General features: G+C 37.9%; 1 protein-coding gene across 10 annotated transcripts; it reads left to right on the top strand.

The window, feature by feature from the left end:
* Positions 1–530: 530 nt before the first annotated feature.
* Positions 531–21,835, top strand: LOC113055270 (death-inducer obliterator 1-like). 10 transcript variants are annotated; one of them, XM_026221439.1, is made up of 17 exons: positions 531–734; positions 2,635–2,684; positions 5,927–6,002; positions 6,390–7,266; positions 8,651–8,996; positions 10,240–10,458; positions 10,771–10,987; positions 13,581–14,154; positions 14,365–14,524; positions 14,643–14,759; positions 14,858–15,022; positions 15,243–15,399; positions 15,533–16,007; positions 16,189–16,336; positions 16,428–16,517; positions 16,642–16,837; positions 17,754–21,834. In XM_026221439.1, the coding sequence occupies exons 3-17, from the start codon at positions 5,939–5,941 to the stop codon at positions 21,251–21,253; spliced, it is 7,305 nt and encodes a 2,434-aa protein (XP_026077224.1). In that variant the 5' UTR covers positions 531–734; positions 2,635–2,684; positions 5,927–5,938; the 3' UTR covers positions 21,254–21,834. The 10 variants fall into 10 exon arrangements, with proteins under 10 accessions (XP_026077224.1, XP_026077228.1, XP_026077221.1 ...); XM_026221443.1 differs by having other exon boundaries at positions 531–733; positions 5,906–6,002; positions 13,584–14,154; XM_026221436.1 differs by having other exon boundaries at positions 531–733; positions 5,906–6,002; positions 17,754–21,833.
* The last annotated feature ends 1,765 nt before the right edge of the window (positions 21,836–23,600 follow it).

The following is a 23,600-nucleotide window of genomic DNA, read 5'->3' on the forward strand; positions in this document are numbered from 1 at the left end:
TGTAAGTGCAATCTCTAAAAGAAGTGATTTGTTTTTGCCACGGTTTGTATGACCGTGGTGACTTGTTGCTTAATATTTTTGTGGACGCCTCTGTTATTATAGCTGCCAGATCTTATATTGATGTCTGGATCGGAAGAAAGGCAACAAGGCAAGTCAGAATCCAATGTTTGTGTATCATCCTCTCTAATTATATTTCCTTATCTGCTGCCTTTTATATCCTAAAAAATAATTTCTGTCTAAAATGAAATCATAGTGCGTAAAAATATAAGATGCATTGTATGCATTATAATTATCAGTCTACTATAATAATACCCAGTCTAATACAAGTAGATTTCTTGTCCAAAATAAAGTAAAATCTATTTTTGATCAAAATAATAACTTGTTTGAATAATAATAATAATTAATCTGTAAAATCCAAAACCCTAATTATTAACCAATTTAAGAATAATATAATCTAATTGCACCAGTTTAAGGTTTTTCACGTAGGCTTTGAACGGCGGTCAGATGTTTGACTGCAGACTAGAGGGCCCACTTCTGCATGGTGGATATTCGTGGATGGTGCATTTTCACCCCCAAGACACTGCGTCGCTGTTCTACATTGCAACTTCAGCTTCATGGCATGCTATGCTCTACTAGCAAACGCAAATACTGCATTCGCCACCATCAACGAGAAAAGAAAATGGAGGTCATACCTTTGCAATAAGCGTAGGCCGAAAGCTTTTAATGCAAAAAAAGTGAGTATATGCATGTTCAGATCTGAACACTAGTGTATGTTATTCTGCCGGTCGTCTGAGCTGAATTCAGAGATGCAGATTCAGTGTCAGCTTTACAGCAGAACATCGCGCTCTAGTAATGGCGCCTCGAGTCTCCATATTTATTTGATACGACAAGAAAATATTATTCCAGGTGGAGTATAACAAAGTTTTGTCTCCAGATCAAATAAGGCTGAATCTATGTGTGTTTGACAATCACGTTTTTTTTTTTTTTATTAAAGTTTGACTGTTATTCGCTTAACCGTTAACAGATTTATGTAACGTACACGATTGGATTATTCCGTTCTGTTTAAATGTGATTACTAAGAAGTGTAGATGCAATTAAGTTTTGATTTGTACCGTGGCGACGAAGTGGGTGTGTGAGACCCTTTGGTGTTGCACTAAACGTGCATTATTTTGCATCTAATTTATTATAATGTGAAGTATTTATTATTATTTTCATGAATGCTTGTTGAATATTTTTCTGCACTACTGGACGGTGTAGACCGTGCAGATAAGTGTGTATGTCTGTGTCAATAAAACTGCTCTTTTTAAGTGTATATAGTCTCCAGCATATTTTGCATGAATATGAAACGTCTCTAAATTATTTTGCTATTAAATAATACACATTACGTGTTAGTTAGACGATAAGTTCTTCTCACGTGGCAGCTAAGAAACTAGTCTGTGATACGTTGGGCGTGAAAATCATGTAGACATAAAATAAACACGCTTATCAATAGCGTAATGAACAGCAGTGTAAAACGTACGTTGGATTTTATAGGGAACGCCAGAACGTAAGGACCGGGTGATTGCGTCATTACGCGATGACGACAAAGAAACAAATTCGTAAAAATGTGTTAATTTAATAGTCATAGTACCTACTTTAGAGCCTATTGAGAACCGTTTTCAGATATATTATGTGCCATATAGAACATACAATCTTATGAGCGTAACCGAGGAACAAAATAATGGAATGAAAGGATCTCTTGTCTTGTGTAAGCGAGACTTGGCACGAATGGAATGGGGGTCGCGCGCTAGCGAGTTAGCTAAAGCTAACGGGCAAGTAACAAACCGAAATACTCAGTACTACAAGCTGTTGTTTTGTCTGCATTACGCGAATGTGTATTTTTCTAACCACAGTTATGGGTTATAATTGTACTGAGTTCATCGTGTGAGTTGTATTTGTAGCGTATTTGTGTTACTATGACACGACTGGGCCTTCAACACGCTTCTTATAATTTAACTTTTATGAGTGTCCGAATAGCTGTGCTTTTTGTTCCTTGGCTCTAATCGTTACATTTTGTTATGTTAATATTATTGGATTAGCAATTATATTATACAGTGTTGTACATGTGAGATGTGCAGTGATCTTACATTACTTGCTTAAAAAATGTGTGTAAGCGGGATTATTGCAGTCATAAATAACGTAATAGCGAGCTGTCATATGACGTTACTTGTTTGTATTTAGCTTTTAACTTGAGTGCAGGGGTCGAACAATATTTTTAGTGGTTGTTTAAGCTAACAAGAATGAGCCAAAACAAATACATGACACAATCCTGTGTGGACCTGTGTAACGTTATAGACTTGCTAATTTGTCATTTTATGCCACACTTAGCCATCTATTCTGTGTTTTACCAACAATATGCAAGGTTATGTAAAATACAAGGTCTCCTACATTTGAATAAGTAACAGTTTTGCTACATGTTTGGAGTGTGTATTTTTTATTTATTTATTTTTTAAAGGAGGGACATTTGTATATAGAGTTATATATGAAGTAAAAAAAAAAGTGGAAAGTTATATGTCCTGATATGCTGATGTAAACTCTTAAGTTTTGTTGTTGCTGATTTTCAGTGCTGCTTTTTTTTTTCTTTTTCTTTTTTAGATCAGTATCTTAAATAGAGGAGTTCCAGTCATCGTCTTCATAGCAAACAGGTACAGCATTTCACTACTGTTATTATTGGACTTCATGGTTTTTGACAACTTAAGTCACACTTTCACTGTTTTTGATAGTAATAATGGTTGGCAATAATTGTGTATTGGCAACTTGAACCTTATAAATTTAACTTATTACTCTTTTTTTTCTCCTTTGCCAAAATGCATGTTGGAGCCTGCAGGTGCTGTCTTACAGCAGGTCTGCTTTTCTCTAGATCACATTGTTCAATACTAATATAACGTTTTTAAAATAATGCATTGCAGCCCTTTTAATTTAAATGGCTTTCATTGTAATATACAGTATAATGAGTTCTGTTAGCTTTGAACCAGATGTATTTGATTATAAAAGTCCACCGAAGTAGACATGCTGTTGTATGCAACTCAAAATAATGAAAATGAATGTTTGCATTGCAATATGAAATTAATTCCTAGTGTCTACAAATGTAAAATGCATTGAATTAATGATGAAAATAGCTAAAAATGCATCAATTATGGAATTCAGAACTTCATTATTATTAGTATACAATGATTATACTCTGTTTCACACTTTTGTATTTTAACAAGCTTGACTTAGGGGCAGTTGTGGCCTAATGGATAGAGAGTTGTACTTGTAAGCCAAAGGTTGTGGGTTGGAGCTTAGGTCCAGCAGGAAGCCTTAGGTCCAGCAGGCCACACGTTATTTCAATCACTTTATGCATGCCTATTTAAGTACAAGACATCATGAAGACATAATTGAAAGTAGTCTTTAGTCCTTGTCAGAAGATATTTTCTGAAAAAAATGTATTCAAATTTAAAATTGTCAATCACACAGACTTTGTATTATCCTGCTTATTTTTTAAGGAATTTTATTGAATATTACTACTGAATATTGCTACTGTTTTTTGTTGTTGTTGTTTTTTTTTACTATTATTAACCGTTTTCTATTTTAATATCATTTTAAATTCACAATCAATTGCTCTGATGGCAAAGCTGATTTTTAAAATGTATTGAAATGTGCCCTTGCTGAATACAGTTTGTTTAATAAAAAAAAAAAAAAGAACGGTAGTTAGTGTGTGTAAATAATTTTTTTTTATTGTACTTTACACAACGTGCACAATTCACAAACAGTTTTTTCTTTATTGTCCATTGTGTGTGGAATTTTGAATTTACAAGTGGAACTTATGTATATTATTTTTATTTATTCATATGTACAGTTGTGTGCTAAGATATTCCCTTTATTTCACCAGTGTTATGTACATTCATCTAAAGGATTATTAGGAACACCTGTTAAATTTTTCATTAATGCAATTATCTAATCAACCAATCACATGGCAGTTGCTTCAATGCATTTAGAAGTGTGGTCCTGGTCAAGACATTCTCCTGAACTCCAAACAATGTCAGAATGGGAAAGAAAGGTGATTTAAGCAATTTTGAGCATGGCATGGTTGTTGGTGCCAGACGGGCCAGTCTGAGTATTTCACAATCTACTAAATTACTGGGATTATCACGCACAACCATTTCTAGGGTTTACAAAGAATTGTGTGAAAAGGAAAAAACATCCAGTATGTGACAGTCCTGTGGGCGAAAATGCCTTGTTGATGCTAGAGGTCAGAGGAGAATGGGCCGACTGATTCAAGCTGATAGAAGAGCAACTTTGACTGAAATAACCACTCGTTACAACCGAGGTATGCAGCAAAGCATTTGTGAAGCCACAACACGCACAACCTTGAGGCGGATGGGCTACAACAGCAGAAGACCCCACCGGTACCACTCATCTCCACTACTAATAGGAAAAAGAGGCTACAATTTGCACGAGCTCACCAAAATTGGACCGTTGAAGACTGGAAAAATGTTTCCTAGTCTGATGAGTCTCCATTTCTGTTGAGACATTCAGATGGTAGAGTCACAATTTGGCGTAAACAGAATGAGAACATGGATCCATCATGCCTTGTTACCACTGTGCAGGCTGCTGGTGGTGGTGTAATGGTGTGGGGGATGTTTTCTTGGCACACTTTAGGCCCCTTAGTGCTAATTGGGCATCGTTTAAATGTTTCTGACCATGTCCATCCCTTTATGACCACCATGTACTCCTCTGATGGCTACTTCCAGCAGGATAATGCACCATGTCACAAAGCTCGAATCATTTCAAATTGATTTCTTGAACATGACAATGAGTTCACTGTACTAAAATGGCCTCCATAGTCACCAGATCTCAACCCAGTAGAGCATCTTTGGGATGTGGTGGAACGGGAGCTTCGTGCCCTGGATGTGCATCCCACAAATCTCCATCAACTGCAAGATGCTATCCTATCAATATGGGCCAACATTTCTAAAGAATTCTTTCAGCACCTTGTTGAATCAATGCCACGTAGAAATAATGCAGTTCTGAAGGCGAAAGGGGGTCAAACACAGTATATAAATTGTGTTCCTAATAATCCTTTAGGTGAGTGTATAATAAAAATAAGGGGCATCATTCTCTCCATTTTTGTAGATTTCTGCAGCTTAAACTCTGCAACCTGGTTTATAGATAGTTATTACTTTTAGTAGATGGAGGAGACCCATGTCTTTTTGCTTAAAGACAGAAACCCAGCTGCATGACCCCCCTTTCCATTAAACATATTTTATTGCAATGTCCTGGTTTTAATCCAAGTAGAAAACTTTTTAAACCAAGTAGAACACATTTAGGGACTTGTTTATTAAGATTTATCAGGAAAGATTTTATTATTATAATGTTTTAATCATAATGTTAATTAGTTGCTGTATTTTTGTGTTTGTTTGGTTTTTATTGTTTATGTTACTCTTGTATAGTGCAACTCAGTTTTTCCCATGTGGATAGTCTTAGGTGCTTACATGTGAATAAAAATAACTACTACTACCAAATGAAGTAGTGAGCCCAGAAATATTTGTTTTTAAGTATTTAGTTTTGAGGAGCCCAGTGTGCATCTTGAAATCAAGCAGAGTTTATGAACGAGGAAGAAAGGTTTCCATCAGTGTTATCCATGTAATAGTTCTGTAGCAGTTAAGCTCTAAACAGTTTAGACAATCTTTCAGACATCCTTAAATTGTACAGTGTGTTGTGATTTGACACCCCGAACTCTGAATGCAATAAATCAGGGGTGGAGCACTTTCAACCATGTTTTTATATATATATATATATATATATATATACACACACTTAGAAATTTGTAATAATATTTGGGAGGTGTGCTGTCCATTAAATCTCTCTTCTTTCTTAATTATAGATATTCTGTTTTTGAAAATAGTGTGTCTCTGCTATGGAGGAGAGTGTGAGCCCTGAGCTAGCTCAAGCCTCAGAGCCTGTGGATACCAGCTCACAAGGTACCCACGGCCCACTACACTACATACAAGAGAGCCGTGGGATTCACTCCAATCAGGGTTTCAAATTGGGAAATTGCTGAAACAGGATATAATAACTGAGATTTCAGAGACTCTTTATCGGTTCGGGGCATGCACTGGAAAATATTAAATGGCTGAAACCTTTTTTACAATATTTTTTTTCCGAATGTGGTGTCACCGTATCAATTAAAATGCTTTTTTTTTCTTCTTTTTTTGGGGGGGGGAATTCATCCTCGTTTTCATTGACTAATCAGCTTGAAAGCACAAATCAGAGTTTTAATTGTGATCCAAATCCCATAGTTACAGTATGCTGATAATTAAACTTTTATTTTTGAATTGAACTGAAGTTTTGCTACGTCTCGCACACAGAACCACCATCAGTATCCGAAGAAGTCAAAGATAAAAAAGACCAAGGTGATGTTAGTGAAGACAAAGTAGAGGACCCTGACAAATCCACGAAGCCCCCATGTGAATTTAAGAAGACTTGGGGTTTTCGTCGGACCACCATTGCTAAGAGGGAAATCCCTGGAGAAATGGCAGCAGAGACCCCCGAGGGCAGGGGCGCCCCAGTGCGTCGCAGCGGCAGGCAGGCAAAGCGCACAGACAAGCTGGAAGAGTTTCTGGTCACTGTGAAGCGAGGAAGAGGAACGGGCAGGAGAAGTTGTCCCTCACGACTTGAGGGAGGAGATCCTCCATCCCAGACCCCAACCGATGCCGAAACGGCCTCCGAAGCAAGCTTTGATGGAAATGTAGATGTTAAGGTAGAGGAACAGAGAGTGGCCTCACCAGAGAAGAAGAAAAGGGGTCGAGGACGGATGAGGAGAGCAGTGAAGCCTAAACCTGGCAATGGCTCAGTGAGTGATGATGGCAGCTCTGAAAACGAAGAAAAGGCTCCCGGTGAGGTAATAAAAGAGACTCAAGAAAATGTTGAGACTGCGGCCAGTGCTGAAGATGGAAAGGATGTGGAAGAGGAACAAGCGAAGGATGTGGAGATGAAAGAAGAGGAAGGTGAGGAGGAGTGTAATAAGAACAAAGAGAAGACCCCTAACGAGTCCATAAATAGACGTCCTACTAGAGTAGTCTATAAAGACTCCAAAAGAGACACTAAACCCAAAGTAGGAGTGAAGCTCCGCAACGAGAAGAAAGATGATAATGATGATGAAGAGTCATCGTCCAGTGAGTCTGACAGTGATGGTTATGACCCTAATGCACTTTACTGCATCTGCAGGCAGAAACACAACAAAAGGTATGTGTCTTTAGAGGTGGAAAAGATGTTGGTAGCTAGTATATGTTATTTGATGGATACTGGGATAATTAAATTATTGATGCATGGAGATTCAGCATAAAAAGTTGGTCTGATACAATTTTTTTTTTTTTTTAATGAAATTTGAACTTTGAACTAAACATTTTATAAATATAATTTGCAAAATGTGTTATTTGTATAGTTAAATGTAGTGTTTGAAATGTACATTTACAAGAATTATACATTATAAATTACTATGAAACAACATTTTAATAATATTGGTTTAAATATTTATACATGTATAATAATGCATCACTTACATAAAAATGTTTATACAAACAATTAAAATGTTAAGCGATTTTATAGGTGTTTAATTTCAGTAAAGTATGTTCTAAAAGTAAAGAGTTCTTGCATGAGCAGAAGAGCAAAGACACTATGCAACTGAACTGAAGTGTTATTATACACTGTAAGTATGTGCACATGTATCTGCCGGAGTATTTTAAACTAAATCACGAGTTTGCCCAGGAAGAATCTATATATTGTGTGCTAGAAATTAGTTTGCATGCCATAACTATTAGGTCTTGTGAAAGTTATTGTCATACACATCTTAAATCTAATCTCTACTTTGCAGTGTTAAATTATAAAACCTTATATGGTATGAGCTTGATGCATAAAAATCATGCTTTAGATGCACAGAACATAGTATGCACAAGACAGTGTAAGTGTAACCCGGGAAAGTATTAGTAGCTGTATGATGTTGCTCTGAGAGGATTATTTTAAGATCTGCGCCAGGTTACATTATGTTTGGGCTCAATTTAATCGGAATCTTCTGTAAGTAAATGCCATTTTCTATAAATCATGAAACATAAGTGTGAATATGTCAACAATGACATCTGTTTTTTATTTACTTGTGCATTTGAGAGTTTTTATGTGGTAGATTTTTGTGAATCCAATCTCTGTGACAGTGCCACATTGTAGCATAGAACTGTCCAATGACTTGTGCTTTTTGAATTGCATTGTTTTTATGTCAATTATGACTTTGTTTCATAATATATCAGCAGTGAGAATTCAAACTCTAAGCTCATGTTTTCATTAATTAGCTAGAAAGGGTTTTAAGACTTCAATGAAAGAGTCAAAATGTGAAATTGAGTATTTTGATTCGATTTATTGGTCTTGATACACAGTTCCAAATGGGTATATTTGTAATCTTTGTTATGATTGTTAGTTCAATGTGTGGTGTTATAGTTTCATCATCAGGCACTATCCAAAAAGTTTTTTTTTTGTTCAAAGCAGAAATTGTCTGTTGTTGTCAGCAGAAGTTTTATATCTTTTGAGGGTTCAATGATTATTGAGGGTGTTTGGTTATTGTTTAAATCCTTGTGCATAGGTTTATGATCTGCTGTGATCGCTGTGAGGAGTGGTTTCATGGCGACTGCGTTGGCATCTCTGAGGCACGTGGCCGACTGATGGAGAGAAATGGAGAGGACTATGTCTGTCCAAACTGCTACACACAGAAGGGACAGTTTTCCAAGGCTGGTTCCTCCACAGCAGCTGCAGAGAATGGCAAACGGCCAGCAGCTGGCCTTCGTAAAAGTGAGAGCGCCCTTGCTACACCGTCTAGCACTGTTGCAGCTGCCATGGAGGAGAAAGCTTCTGATGACCTGGGCATCAAGGGCAGGATCGAGAAGGCTACCAATCCTAGTGGAAAAAAGAAAATAAAGATTTTCCAGCCGGTATGTCTCTGAATGAAAAAGTTTGAATACTGAAATCTTGTTTACATGTAATTTCGTGGGATTTAGGAAATCATCCTGTTGGGTTCTTTTCTTTTCTTACAGGATTACCTTATTTAGGATTATTTTATAATGTCGGCGACACATCGCTTGGATGCTTAATTTTATATTAATGTAACTTAAATTACAACATCAATATCTGATTTAGATTATTAATGATTCATATACGTTTTCTTTTCAAATTCAAATTGGATGGGCATTAATTGGCAGATAATATTAAGGCTGTCATATTTTGTTTTTACAATGTTTAATTGTACAGTATAATTATGATTATCTGTTTTGACCACTAATCATTTGACTAATTTTAGGCAAACATCAGGGTTGTCATAATTCTTGATAGCAATAATATCTGGGAACCATGCTTTTAAGGGCCTGCACAATTAATCGAAATTAAATCACAAAGGTGATAAATCTCGATTAGGCAGAAGATTGTCATGCGTGTTTTTCAGGGAAGCACGTTTCTGTGGTCAGCAGTAATAGGGGCACTTTAAAATACAATCTTACAATTTGAAAAAAAAGACTAGTCCTATGAAAAGTTATTTGATGTCTTACTATTAGCTATGTTTTCACATATGTTTACAAGTCACTCAGTTCCTTTCTTTTAAGTTGTTAAATTGTACTGTATTTCTCCTTGGTGAAGCAGAGTTCCTAAAATAATCCCATGCTAAAAGTAGATAGATTTTCAGCAGATGAGAACCTTGTAAAGTCAGAGTCTGACTATGTGGATTAGCATACTAGCACGCTAGTCTTGCTAATGCTGCAGTGTATATAATATGCTTACTGTGGACTTGTACATTTTCTCTATTTGCAGAATCTCTAGATGTGCTACTAATGTTACTACAATATGCAGTATAAAACACATATTTCTGAATTAAAATACTGGATTACCCAGTGCCATGAATAACATTTAAAAGTACTATTAGCCAAAATCTTATTTGTCAATTTATTAGACTAGACCACAAAATTAAGACATTTTCATTTAAATAAGCATTTTCTCCTGGATGACATTTGATAAGGTAACGTGACTGTAGCATATTACGTTTTTTAAAATGGATAGTGCAAAGATGCTTACTGTTCTGCTTGCTATTTAAAAACAAAAATGGAAGCAATATACAGTACATACGGTGTAGATCAGCCATTGCTGTAATGTAGTGGCCACAGCGGTTTGACATCCCTGAGTTTTCAGCAGGTGACTGCAGTTGAAGGATCTTGCCTCCCAAAGTGCATTGGCCCTGGCTGTGAGAGAGATGCGCTTCCTGACTCTGTCTACTGTGGGAACGACTGCATACTCAGACACGCCGCTGCTGCCATGAAGACCATCACCACGGATGGAAAAGACTCTAAACAGAAAGAGAGGGGCAGGCCCAGAGCACAGAAAAAGACTTCAAATAAATCACCAAATAAGGTATTATTCATAGGCACCTTATATTAATCATATATTCATTTTATTAAGGCTTAAATAGCACTAAATCGCTTTCTGTATGTTCATATATATATATATATATATATATATATATATACCTACAATTGATTGAGGCTAAATTATTGTTCTGTGAGGATATGATTAAATTGGTGTTTAGGTGTAATGGCAAAAGATGTTTAGTAGTTGTTAATTCAGGTGCAGAATAAATTGGGAAGATGGGTATTGCATCAGCTCTATAATGCCAGGACATTTAAATATGTATATGCTAACAGTGCTTTCTGTTCTTGACTATAGAGGAGATCTGGCCCAGAAAGGAGGTCCTCTAACCAAGCAGGTGAGGAGGAGGAGTCAGAATCTGGGACTGAGGAATATGATGACGATGAAGAAGAAAAGCATGCCGAGGAGCATCCGCCGCCACCAGCCATGTCATCCTGGTCCAGTGACCATAATTACATTGCAGTAACGCCAGAAAAGACTACACCCATATCAGCATCTGTGTTAAACAAAACGTGTATGTATCTCTTTGAGGGTTTTCCACCTTTTATTGACCTGTCTCTACCTATGAGGGGCGTTTTGAACTGTGAAGAACAGCAGATTCACAAATTAAAATTCTGGTGAGAATTGGATTAAAATTACGTGCCTTTAAAGGGATATTAGTGCTGGAATATCTTAGCACGGCTATAGTTATGAATTTTCTAAGTTGGACACCCTGTGCTACATCTTAAAATATTTTATCAGTGTTTTTATGCAACACTGCAAGATGCTAATATTTGGAAAGAATCTGTATCAGGTCATTCAGAGCTCCAGAACAGGTAAGTTTAAATAATATCAAAATGGTAAGTATTTAAGATCTAAAATGCATAAAGACTGTACTTTACAGTCTGTAATTAAGTATCTAATCTACTTAATGTAGGTAAAAAAAGTTTTTGCACCAAATAAGTGATTTAAAATATAGATCCTATGGATCTGAGGCCAGACTGTAGTGCCTTGCCATGATACAATTTTGTAAAGCTTTCTGACAAACATCTACAAAGTATATATGCATGTTACTTTGAGTCTCTCAATGAATGGAAAACCATGTAATTTATCTCCAATTCCTGCCATCATCGGGGCAAATACTTCATCCAAAAAGATGTACTGACTTCACCTGACAGCTGATCAGGTAGGTTTGGTGTCTTTTTCTCCTGCCCTCCCTGACTAAGAATAGAACATCTTTGAGCACATGGACATTTGACTACGGTGCTGTTATATATTAATGGAGTCATGTGACGTTTTAACTAACAGTTTTTATTTTGATATTCATTTTGACTTGCATGCAATTGCATTTATAAATCATCATTGGACAAAGTGGCATTCAAAATAAAGTGAAATTGCGGATAATACTCTTCTGGCCCTGTGATTCAATTGTAAGAGAAGTCTGTTTATTGGATGACAACATGGGATGGCATGACTTCTGCCTGTTTCTGGTTTTTGTGAGCCAATCCGCTAAATATCTACAAAAAGAAGCCTACAGTCGTTGGAGCCGGCCTGAGAGAAGTACTGTGACCTTTCAGAAAAGTCCAAGAGCCCAGAGAGTGAACTGAAGTAATGAGCAACCGTAAAGAAGAACATGATGACATCAGATCACCCCACAGCAGACGACAGCAGAATTCACACGCCTCATAATTGCAGCACACAGGGAAATGTCAAGCAGTATTTATGCATATACACAGAATGTAGAGCAATGCTGATATTCTGGTCTTATTTAATATTTAAATAGATTACATATTGAAAGCATAGTGTACCTTTTTGAAGGCTCAGTACAGTTGATTTGATGCAGAGATTGCTTTTAGAGCATGAGTTTTTTCCTTTAGTTGGAATGGTTGACTATTGCAAAGTTTTCGGTTCATCATATGCAAAAACAGAAAAAAAAAACATACCTTAAGCATAATGTGGGGCATTTGTTTGATTCCAGAAAATTATGAAACAGAAAATCAAAAAGAATGCCAATTTTGGTGTTGGTCCCAGTAGCATTGTTCATATGTTTTTTTAGCATTTTAAATGTGGCATTAGTGTATATAAGGTTGCCTAGGGTTGTTTGTGTTGTGTTGATCAAGATAAGCAGTAATTTCTCTGTGGATAACACATGAGTGGGATTACATTGATGCTCTGATGTACATTGTGTACCTGCTCTTGGAAGTGCTTTTTAAAGATGCATTTCTGAAATACAAGTAGGCTGAGATCCAGTTATTGAGTGTTTAGTTATTGTACAGTGATTGTACACTTGAATAGCTCTGTAAATGTCATATTGAATATTGAAATTATTTTTTCCCCCTACCTATAGCTGGAAAGATAATTATATTTTTATGCATATTTTTACCATGAGTTATTACACCACAATGCCTATGCTTTATCTAACTAATGTGCTTGTTGACAGATCTATCAGCATTTTAAAATATTTTTTTCAGACTTTTTCCCAAGGGATTTAATTGAGTTAGAGAGTTATATCCTGACAAAGTAATAACAAGGCAGTAGCCAATCAAATTTTGTCTCCAAGATTGAGCCATCACTTAATAACTGAAATGTTTGTGCTATGAACCCTTTACATTCTCATCATATTTTTATCATCATTTTAAATTACTTGAATATTTTACTAATAGCTGCTCCAGTTGGTAAAATATTTAAACTGATTCACTGGTCATACAGTGATTGTTAAGATTTATAAATTAATGAAGAATATTTAGTAATATATATATATATATATATATATATATATATATATATATATATATATATATATATATATATACAAATACAGCTGACTGATCTGTGAGTCAAGTAGCCTTAGATACTGGCTTGAATATGATTTTAGGACAGAATATTTTCTAAAAGATTAAATGTTAAACATTTTCTTGTTTGTTTCTTTGAGCCTATTCTTTAACTGGTAATGATGGTTTACATATTCAGTAACTTTAGAAAAGTTACTACAGTGTCAAGGCAAGGCACTACAATTGAGCATTTCACAATACTTCAAATTCATATTGTGAATTGTAACATTTGCACCTGGTTAAATTTGCTATTTAATTTCTTTGTTGATAAATCAGTTTATTCCTTCTGATTTCCAGCAGCTGCCCAAAAAGACAAAGAAAAGGAGGACGATGAGGAAGTCAAGCCAGAGAAGGAAACAGCTTCCACTGATAAGAAACCTCCTGCATCAATTGTTGCTCCCAAAGGAGGGAAGAAGTCTCCTGGCTCCAAAGGGACAAAGGCAGTTGCTGCCACCTCACCTCTTCCCAAAGGCAAAACAACTGCAGCGCCTTTGAACAGTGGAAGAAATTTAAGGAAACAATCCTTACCCATACAGGGCAAATCAAAAAAGCCAGGACCTCCCCCACCACCAATTCCGGTTTTATCACCTTCAGGGCCCCCTGGATCTCGCCACCATGTCACTGGAGCTCTCCGTGTGGGCAAGAGCACCTTTACTATCCCAAAAAAGCAGCCACAGGCAGTGCAGAAGGACTCTGTAGATCAGGGTTCCTCTCCCACCTCTAGAACCCCACCTTCACCAGGGTCATCCACCCAGCACTCGGCACCTAAACCAACCCAACCCATCACACCTGCTGCTCCTCAACAGCCACCACCCAACAACCAGATGAGATCCAACATCAGACGATCACTGACTGATATCTTATATAAAAGGTGAGACGTCTTAAGAGGTATTACATTTACTTTTTTTTCTATAAAGCAATATGGCATTAATAAAGCGAAAATTGAAAGTTTTATTGAAAATAAAAATAAAATTGTTTCGTGTTTGCATTTTATTACGATCTTCGAAATCGTGCAATTGAAATCTAAAATGATTTTTATTTGAACTGAAATATTAATTTTAAATCAATCATTGTGCCATAGGGCCAGTGACAGTGATGATCTCTCAATGTCTGAAAGCGGAGTGGGAAAGTTGGCTGTCAGCATCGAGAAAGAGATGTTTAACCTTTATATGAACACTGATAACAAGTACAAGAACAAGTACAGGTCCCTTATGTTCAATCTAAAGGACCCCAAAAACAAGGTTAGTCCCTGTATGTTTATGTCAGAGACCATTATATTGTTTTGAAATGTGCATTTTAGTAGCTATATGAGATCTAACAATGCAGAGAGATGTATTATTTTACTTATTTGTGTGGCAGGGCCTGTTCTATCGCGTGGTTGGTGGTGAGATCAGTCCATTCAGGCTGGTGAGACTAAGTCCAGAAGAACTTCTTTCGAGGGAGATGTCAGACTGGAGAAAACCTGAGATCTCGGAGGTAAAACAAGTTGGAAATTGTTTGTTTAAACTTGGATAACTGGAGCTGTGATAGTATGCCCGTACTGTTTATTTAAAATTATGTTCTTATTCCTAAAGAGTCTGGATATGAGTGTGAGATCCCAGTCAGGACAGCCCAAAAGTGGATCTAGACAGGAGGGCGCTCCCCCAGTTGTGGACATGGAGGAGGCTCCTCCTCCTATGTCTGATGGAGATGTATGTATGCCTGCCACTTCCCAGTCTCCCCACTTGGCTTCTGCTGCTGTAAGTTCTGGCTTTCTTGCTTTCTGGATCTTTGTATCACTGTCATATCAGTTTCCCAAAGTGACTTGCTTAATTTGTTCTCATCGCTGCCTCATCTTAATTTTTTTTTCTTTCACATGGGTGCATATAAACATTTATGCATAAATGGATGAGAATAGGATACTAAAGTTTGTTTATTGATCTTTTCCTTCTATCTTTGTGCAATATTGTTTTTGAGCAGGACTCCCAGGAGGACACACGGCCTACCTCTGTGTCACAAGCCCCAGTGTCTACTGGGAAAGGCAGTTCAGTGCCAGATATCTTTAGTAGTATGCTGAAAGACACTACATCAGAGCACAGGGCTCATCTCTTTGACCTGAACTGCAAGATCTGTACAGGTGGGGACTGTATTACCACAATAAAAAGCCATATATCCTTAAGACCTATTGGAAAGTGTCCCTTACTTGTTGTACATTCACCTATGATTTTCTAATAGCCGAGTAATTAAATTACATTTTGCTAATTTTTCAGGTCAGAAGTTGGTAGATGATGAACCACCATCTAAAAAAACCAAAATGTCTGCACCTAAAAAGCCAGAGAACTCTTTTACGTCTAAATCTGAGTCAAGACCATCCAAATCTCCTGCTGATCTCCCTCAAGTGTCCTCTCTTTCTGGTCCTGAGACGCCCATACCTGATTCTGCAGCTGTAATGGAGAATCTAAGCAGTGTATTTCCTGTGGTTCAGGCCCCAGTTACTGCTGCTTTACCTGCAGTCTCTTCTGTTACAATAACTCGAAGGGATCCTCGTACTGCTGGTCACCGCTCGTCTGTGCCTCAGATAGTTCCTGATGTTGTTGTTCCTGCTATGCCATCAAATATTCCTATCTCTGTTGAACCCGTGGTTGTAGAAGCGAAGGGTCCTTTGCCAATGCCCCCTCCTGCCCCAGCATCTATACCCAGACCTGTGATCCCAAAAACAGCCTCTTATGGGTCTAGTTCTACCAGGTGCAGGATTTAATTGCATATATATATATATATATATATATATATATATATATATATATATATATATATATATATATATATATATATATATATATATATAATTTTATTTAATGTAAAATGTCTTCCTGCCTTTATATGTAGAAATATGTTATTATTATTATATATATATTTTTTTTTCCAGTATGTCAGAGCCCCCTCCTGAAGGTGAAACCGCTTTGTTCTTGTCTGGACAAGAGATGATGTGGAAAGGATTCATAAACATGCACTCTGTTGCCAAGTTTGTCACAAAAGCCTACTTGGTCTCAGGATCATTTGAGCATATTAAAGAGGTTTGTTTTGCAAGGATTTTCTTAAAAGGTCTTAATATTATAATATTGGGTTCACATTACATTTTAACAACTCTATTAATTTTATTTGCAGGACTTGCCTGACACCATTCATATTGGTGGAAGAATATCACCACACACTGTATGGGATTATGTTGGGAAGTTGAAGACTTCACTGTCAAAAGTATGAAAAGAAAAACACACTTTTCATATGCACTAGAATCAAATTCAGTACTTCTGAATTTAAATCAAACTGCAATTCATTGATCTGATTGCTGTTTTCTAATACTGAGTGTTCTTTTTTTCAGGAACTCAGTCTTATTCGTTTCCATCCAGCAACTGAAGAGGAGGAGGTGGCGTATGTGTCTCTGTTTTCTTATTTTAGTAGCCGTAAGCGGTTTGGAGTTGTGGCAAACAGCAACAAGCGCATTAAAGACCTTTACCTCATCCCTCTGAGCTCAAAAGACCCACTTCCTGCAAAGCTTCTGCCATTTGATGGACCAGGTAAGCATATACAAAGAAGTCTCATATACAAAGAAGCATATAAAATGAAGTCTCTTTAAAGAATCTTCTTAGTGTTTCCCCCCCCAAAAAAGAGCCATTTTTTATGTTAACATCAGGTAAGGATGATTATTTAAGTCTGTTTGTATTATTCTCTATTCTGTGAATGGAAAGCTTGTTCCACAATTTAAAAAAGGGAAGACAAACCATGGCCATGTCAAATGTGCTACAATAAGAGCCTGTTTGAGACAAAGTTGTTTGTATACTTGTAACTTGTCTTATATTTTTCTACAAGTTGTCATGTATTTGAAGACTGTCTAATAAAGTATAGGATGAATCCAAGTTTGATGTCCTAGATATATATATTTTTTTTTATATTTTGAAAATGTAATATAACTTTGCTGAATATTAAAATTAAGAATGGCCATTTATGCTGTCTGCTGTCGAACTAGCTGAAATGTCATGGCAACCATGGTAAATTATATGCTGGACAACATCTTTTATTGTAAGTAAAAGGAATCATCCAACCGATGTTCGCCAGCATGTTTCTTATCCTGAGACAAATTGTTGCATAAAATTTACATGATATGAATCATAGCCATAAGTTTGCTAGAGTAACAAACATGAGTAGTGTTGTCATTAAGTGCTGATAATAAAGTATTTTGTGGTAATCTAGTTTATTAATATTAAATAATTCTTTGCTCATTAAATGTGTAAATTATGAGGATAATTTGGTTGTCACATAAAAAAAAACAAAAAAAACAATTGTGTTGGTACATTTTTAGTTACCAGTTTGTTGTATAATGTGGAACATGCTCTATGTATGTATATTTCTAACCTATTATGTAGGCGTAATAGTATGTATTAGAAGTAGATTATCTATTTGTGAAATAATGTTTCGTATTTATTTATTTTGCAGGGCTGGAACCAGCTCGTCCCAATCTCCTCCTTGGGTTGTTAATATGCCAGAAGGACAGGAAGCGTCCTGGAGTCCCTCTAGAGAATGAAGAAAAACGTTCTAAAACTCTAAGAGACGATGAAACGGGCCTCCCAAAACCATCCACTACTGGTAAATCTGAAATAAAACCGGACAAAGTTCTTCGAACTAGCCTGGATGCCATAAGCACAACTCCCCCAGGCACCCCTCCACCCCTCAGTGCTCCAGAGTCCTCAAGTTCTGTCTCATCTGTGTTTTCGTTACTGTCCTCTGTGAAAGCGCCTGGTGTCAGCAATAGCACAGGCAACAATTCTCTATCCTCTAACGTCTCGGCAGCTTCTTCCACACCACTTCAGACTATCCTGAAATCACTTTTTGGTAAGAAGAAGCAGGATTCTGATGTCTCATCATCACCTTCAGATCAAAGTGCTGTAGATGTCGCTGTGCCTTGTGTGTCCCTGTTAGATCCAATTGTACAGCAGTTTGCAATAACCAAGGGTAAAGAGGTAGAAGTTCAGGATGATAGACCGTATGATCCTGAGGAGGAATATGACCCAGATGTTGGCTATAGTACAGAAAATGCCCATGATACAACCAAAGTATCTGCTGAACTTAAGCAAGCAGAGGTCACCTCTCTAATGGATGATGTAGCTTATGACCCTGAGGATGACTCTCTTTTTGATGATGTTGGGGTTGATCCAAGTACTAAGAAATTAACTGAACATCAAAAGGTGTTTGAAGAAAAACATATTGAGGAACGGAAGCATGAGGAATCGGTTCATCAACAAATACCAGACACTTTGATTTCTCAGCCTGTTACATCCCTGTTGGCTGACAGTCAACTGCTGCAGCTTGGTAAAAAGGTTGAAGAGTTGGTGGCAAAGACTTCAGCCACTCCAGTTATTAATCAGAGAAGAGACCCAAGGCAGAGTAGAGACTCTGGACAGGTGGTTACAAGTAGAAGAAAGACATCAGATTCCACAGTAACAGAAGAGGAATCTTCTTTTACCACAGACAAAACCTCTCCACAAAAAGGTACAGTGATAGAAACACCACCGACACAAGCATGCTCAGTTGCAGACACACAGACTGCACAGCTGGACTCTACCAAGGATACATTAGTAGAGGAACCCTCTGCAACCACAGATATGCCCCTGTCACAAGTCATTTCCACCTTAGATTCAGTGCAGTCTGCCATCCTGGACTCAAAAGTATCCAAATCTGAGGAAGGGGACCAGAGTGAGGAAGACAGCAAGAGTGAAGAGATGCCTTTTCTTGATACAAAGAGCACAGAAGTTTCTATTCCATTACTAGGGGAAAAAATTTACCCAGAGTTAGTTGAAAGCTACATGGAAAAAGAACCTGAAGAGGAGCCCAAAATGAAGGATGACCCCATTGAATCTGAGATCAAAAGTTTTGAGGAGGTTTGGCCTAATTCTGCCAGTATTTTAAAAGCTGATCAAGTTCCATCCATTGGCCAGCCTATTGAGAGCACTACAACAATATATTATAACATTTCAACAATCAGTACTTCATCTACATCTTTACATTCAGGAGTGCCACAAGATGTCATCCAGGACAACTCATCTTACATGGATTCTCACAGTTCCCATATACAGCACATACCAACAACAAACCCTACTAACATTCCACCTCCAATGTCTTTTCCTCCTCCAATTGGTCCTCCACCTATTTTTGGTCCACCTCCCATGCAAGGCCCACCACCAATCGCTGTTCCACCACCCATGCATCTCCCTCCTTCAATGTCAGGACCACCTTTAATGCAGATTCCCCCAATACAAGGTCCACCACCTCCTCTTGTGGATAATGATCATTCTCAGTATCCACCACATGGATCGTATCCACCTTTCCAGAGTCAGTGGGGTAGCAGTTCTCAGTTAGATGCTGCTCCAAGAGGTCCACTTCCTCCAAATTTTACACCAAGAGGACCATTCCAACCAATGGATCAAAGAGGTCCTCCTCATCAGATATTTGATAATTCCATTAATTCATTGCCCCCTCAGCATATTAGACCAAGAGGCCCACCTCCAGGGCCCCCACCACCCAGGCCACCTCCAACCTTTGATGGACAAAGGTTTAATGGGCCTCCACCCCCTTTTAACTTCTCTGCAACCAGGGTACCACCTCCACCATTTTCTGGTCCCCCTCCAAATCTCTTTGATAATAGACCACAACCACCATCCCACTTCCCTGGGCCAAGAGGCCCATCTCCTCTTCATAACATTGGGGATCGTGGCCCTCCATCTAATATGTCAAGAGGGCCTGGGGATCAATTTGAAGATGGTGGAAACTCATATCATCAGGGAATAGAGAAGCCCCAGATACCTTCACAAGGGCCTCCTTTTAGGGGACTACCACCAAACCACTTTGATGGACGAAGGGGACCCCCTGGACCTTCAGGTGAAATGTCGGGACAGCGATTTCCACCTCCAAACCAATTTCGTGGTTCACCTCAGCACAGGGGATCATTTGACGAACCACTGGGAACTTTATCTCAAGACTTTGACAAGCACCGGGGACCATCAGTGCAGCAGTTTGGTGGCCTGAGAGATCCACCACCTGGACATTATGAAAAGGAACCTGTTAGTCTGCCAGCACGATTTAACTACAATGATGATACCACAAGTGATGTTCGAGATGTTAGACCTGTTCGTGGACCTCTGCTTCCGACACCTCCTGAAGGTCCCATACCAATACAAGGCCGTATAGTTGGACACAGCCCAGATAGCCACCGTGATGACCACTGGAGACGGCAGTCCCCTGAAATGAGGAGACGAAGCTGTTCCACCAGAGATACTTCAGAACCACATAATCGTCCTAGTAGATTTGATGTTGCTTCACGTGACAGAGATGCCTCCTCAAGGTTATCTGAAGACAGACAGCACGATTTGTCTGAACATAGGAGGAGAGACGAAGACCGAGAAGGTGGACATGGTGCACGATCATGGGGCTGGAACAGGGAACATGAGTATGACCGGGGTAGAGAAAAGGATCGTGAAAGAGACCGGAGCAGGGAAAGAGAAAGGGAGCGGGGACGAAGCAGGGAAAGAGAGAGAGAACACAGTAGAGAGCGGGATCGCAGTAGAGGCAGAGATTCTGACCGATATGGAGATGGAGACAAGAGGAGAGACCGAGATCGAGACAGAGACCGTGGCTCTGAGAGGGAGCAAGACCGTAAAGACCATGACCGTAAAGACCATGACCGAGACAGAGCAAAGAACAGAGACAGAGAAAGAGACCGTAACAGAGATAGGGACAGGAGAAGAGAACGCTCAAGGAGTCGTGAACGAGAACGTGGAAAAGATCGGGAAAGAAGGGATCGGGACAGAGAACGGGACAAAGACAGAGGTAAGGACAGAGACAGACGGGACAGTAGCAGGAGCAAAGAAAAGAAAGATGCCAAAAAAGAAAGATCTGACCACTCAAGGGCAAAGTCTACAGAATCTGAAAACCCGTCATGATTGTCATTCATCTTAACTGTGGACTGACAATTTTTTTTTCTTTCTAAATTTGCATGGGTTTGAATGTTGCTCTTGAAGGTCTCTTTTGTACTCTTTTCTTGCTCAATATTTTATGCTTTTTACTTACAAAGCATTGATGTTGACAACATCTTCAGGTGTACCTCGTATGTGATAATTTTGTCAGAACAACATACACTCTCCCTGTAGGTCTGTAAGCAAAATATGGACAACTTCACAGTTTAGTGTAAAACAGGACATGTAAATATGTATTCATGTATATACAGGTGTGTTTTTAATTACTTTTTTCTAAATAGAGAAGTCTTAAGCCATATAGGTTTAAAATTATGTTTAAAGGAAAAAAAATGTCTTTAAAAGAAGGTCTTTGTATGGTAAAAGCTTAACCAGCAATTAACGTGTCTGAAGGCTATTGTTAATGATTTACCTGAAGTCACTACATATGTTCATTACAATTGTTCAATTAAATTCTTTGTGATTATAATAAAAATCTTTGTGTTTTCTGGGAAATTTTGGGGGAGTTTAAAATGGTTTGGAACATTTTATACATGGTCAAGGTAACTTTAATGTAGGTTAAATTGTATGCTTTAAAATAACTTGATATTATGTGTCAGGGAGGGCACATTTAAATGCTTTGCAAATTTGTTAGAATTTAGTTGATTTATATTTCAGTAATAGATAGTATGTTCATTTTATTTATGGTTTGTTAAGCACACTTGCAGTACATTTAACACATTTAAATTTACTTGAAACATGTTTTACTTGAAATCTAATTTCCTCCACCTAAAGCAATCCAAGTAACCCATCACTATCTTTTAATAATTTTTTTGTGGATCATTGACTAATGCTGTCTAATATATCCAAACAGATTACATATTAAAAAGGTACATTTGGGTGGGACATAATCAGCAATCGCATACCAAACAACCGAACCGAGACTGAAGATGTTGAAGAGGTGGTCTCGGTTTGGATCCAAACGAACTCTGGTACGGTTAGTTTAAAGTGTGAATATGATCGGACCTCGATCCGACTCCTTTTGCACTGCTCCTTTTGAGTTAACAGTCTGGAGAAGATGCATAAAAAATGCATATGTGTTCAGTGAGTTCAGCGAAAGGGTGAAGGAGAGGGAAAGGATTGGTCTCTCACAAATCACGTTGAGTGGGAGGTGGGGGCGGGAGTGGTGGTGTTTACGGGTGATCACGCTGTTAGCTGACACTTGCTAAAGCCTGCAATCGATTTCTTATGCGCTCTGTTTCTTTTTTTCTTTTTCAATTTTGCTTTTTTTAATACCTAATTCATCTTCTGTGCAGTACCATTGTCAGTATGCCATGGAAGGCGCACATAAGAACTTGCTCTCTCCGCAGGAACCGTCTTGCAGCACTTCTTCGTCTTCGCAAAATCCTTTTTACAACATTGTATTGTCTAATCTGATGATCATAAGTGTCTTCATATTGCATTTTTAGCTGATAACAGAAAATCTGTAAAATAATAACAATTGCACTATGAAAAATCTCCATGATTAGCCTTTTTTCAAAATTCCTGCTTAAAGTGATAGTTCACCCAAAAATCTAAATTATGTCATCAATAACTCACCCTCATGTCGTTCCAAACCCTTGAGACCTCAGTTTATCTTGGGAACACAGTTTAAGATATTTAAGATTTAGTCCAAGAGCTCTCAGTCCCTCCATTGAAACTGTGTTTACAGTATACAGGTCCTTCTCAAAAAATTTGCATATTGTGATAAAAAGTTCATTATTTTCCATAATGTAATGATAAAAATTAAACTCTCATATATTTTAGATTCATTGCACACCAACTGAAATATTTCAGGTCTTTTATTGTTTTAATACTGATGATTTTGGCATACAGCTCATGAAAACCCAAAATTCCTATCTCAAAAAATTAGCATATCATGAAAAGGTTCTCTAAACGAGCTTTTAACCTAATCATCTGAATCAGCTAATTAACTCTAAACACCTGCAAAAGATTCCTGAGGCTTTTAAAAACTCCCAGCCTGGTTCATTACTCAAAACCGCAATCATGGGTAAGACTGGCGTCCTGAAGGCCATCATTGACACCCTCAAGCGAGAGGGTAAGACACAGAAAGAAATTTCTGAACGAATAGGCTGTTTCCAGAGTGCTGTATCAAGGCAAACTCAGTGGGAAGTCTGTGGGAAGGAAAAAGTGTGGCAAAAAACGCTGCACAACGAGAAGAGGTGACCGGACCCTGAAGAAGATTGTGGAGAAGGACCGATTCCAGAAATTGGGGGACCTGCGGAAGCAGTGGACTGAGTCTGGAGTAGAAACATCCAGAGCCACCATGCACAGGCGT

Source organism: Carassius auratus, chromosome 36 (assembly GCF_003368295.1).
Source record: "Carassius auratus strain Wakin chromosome 36, ASM336829v1, whole genome shotgun sequence".
Classification (NCBI taxonomy): domain Eukaryota; kingdom Metazoa; phylum Chordata; class Actinopteri; order Cypriniformes; family Cyprinidae; genus Carassius; species Carassius auratus.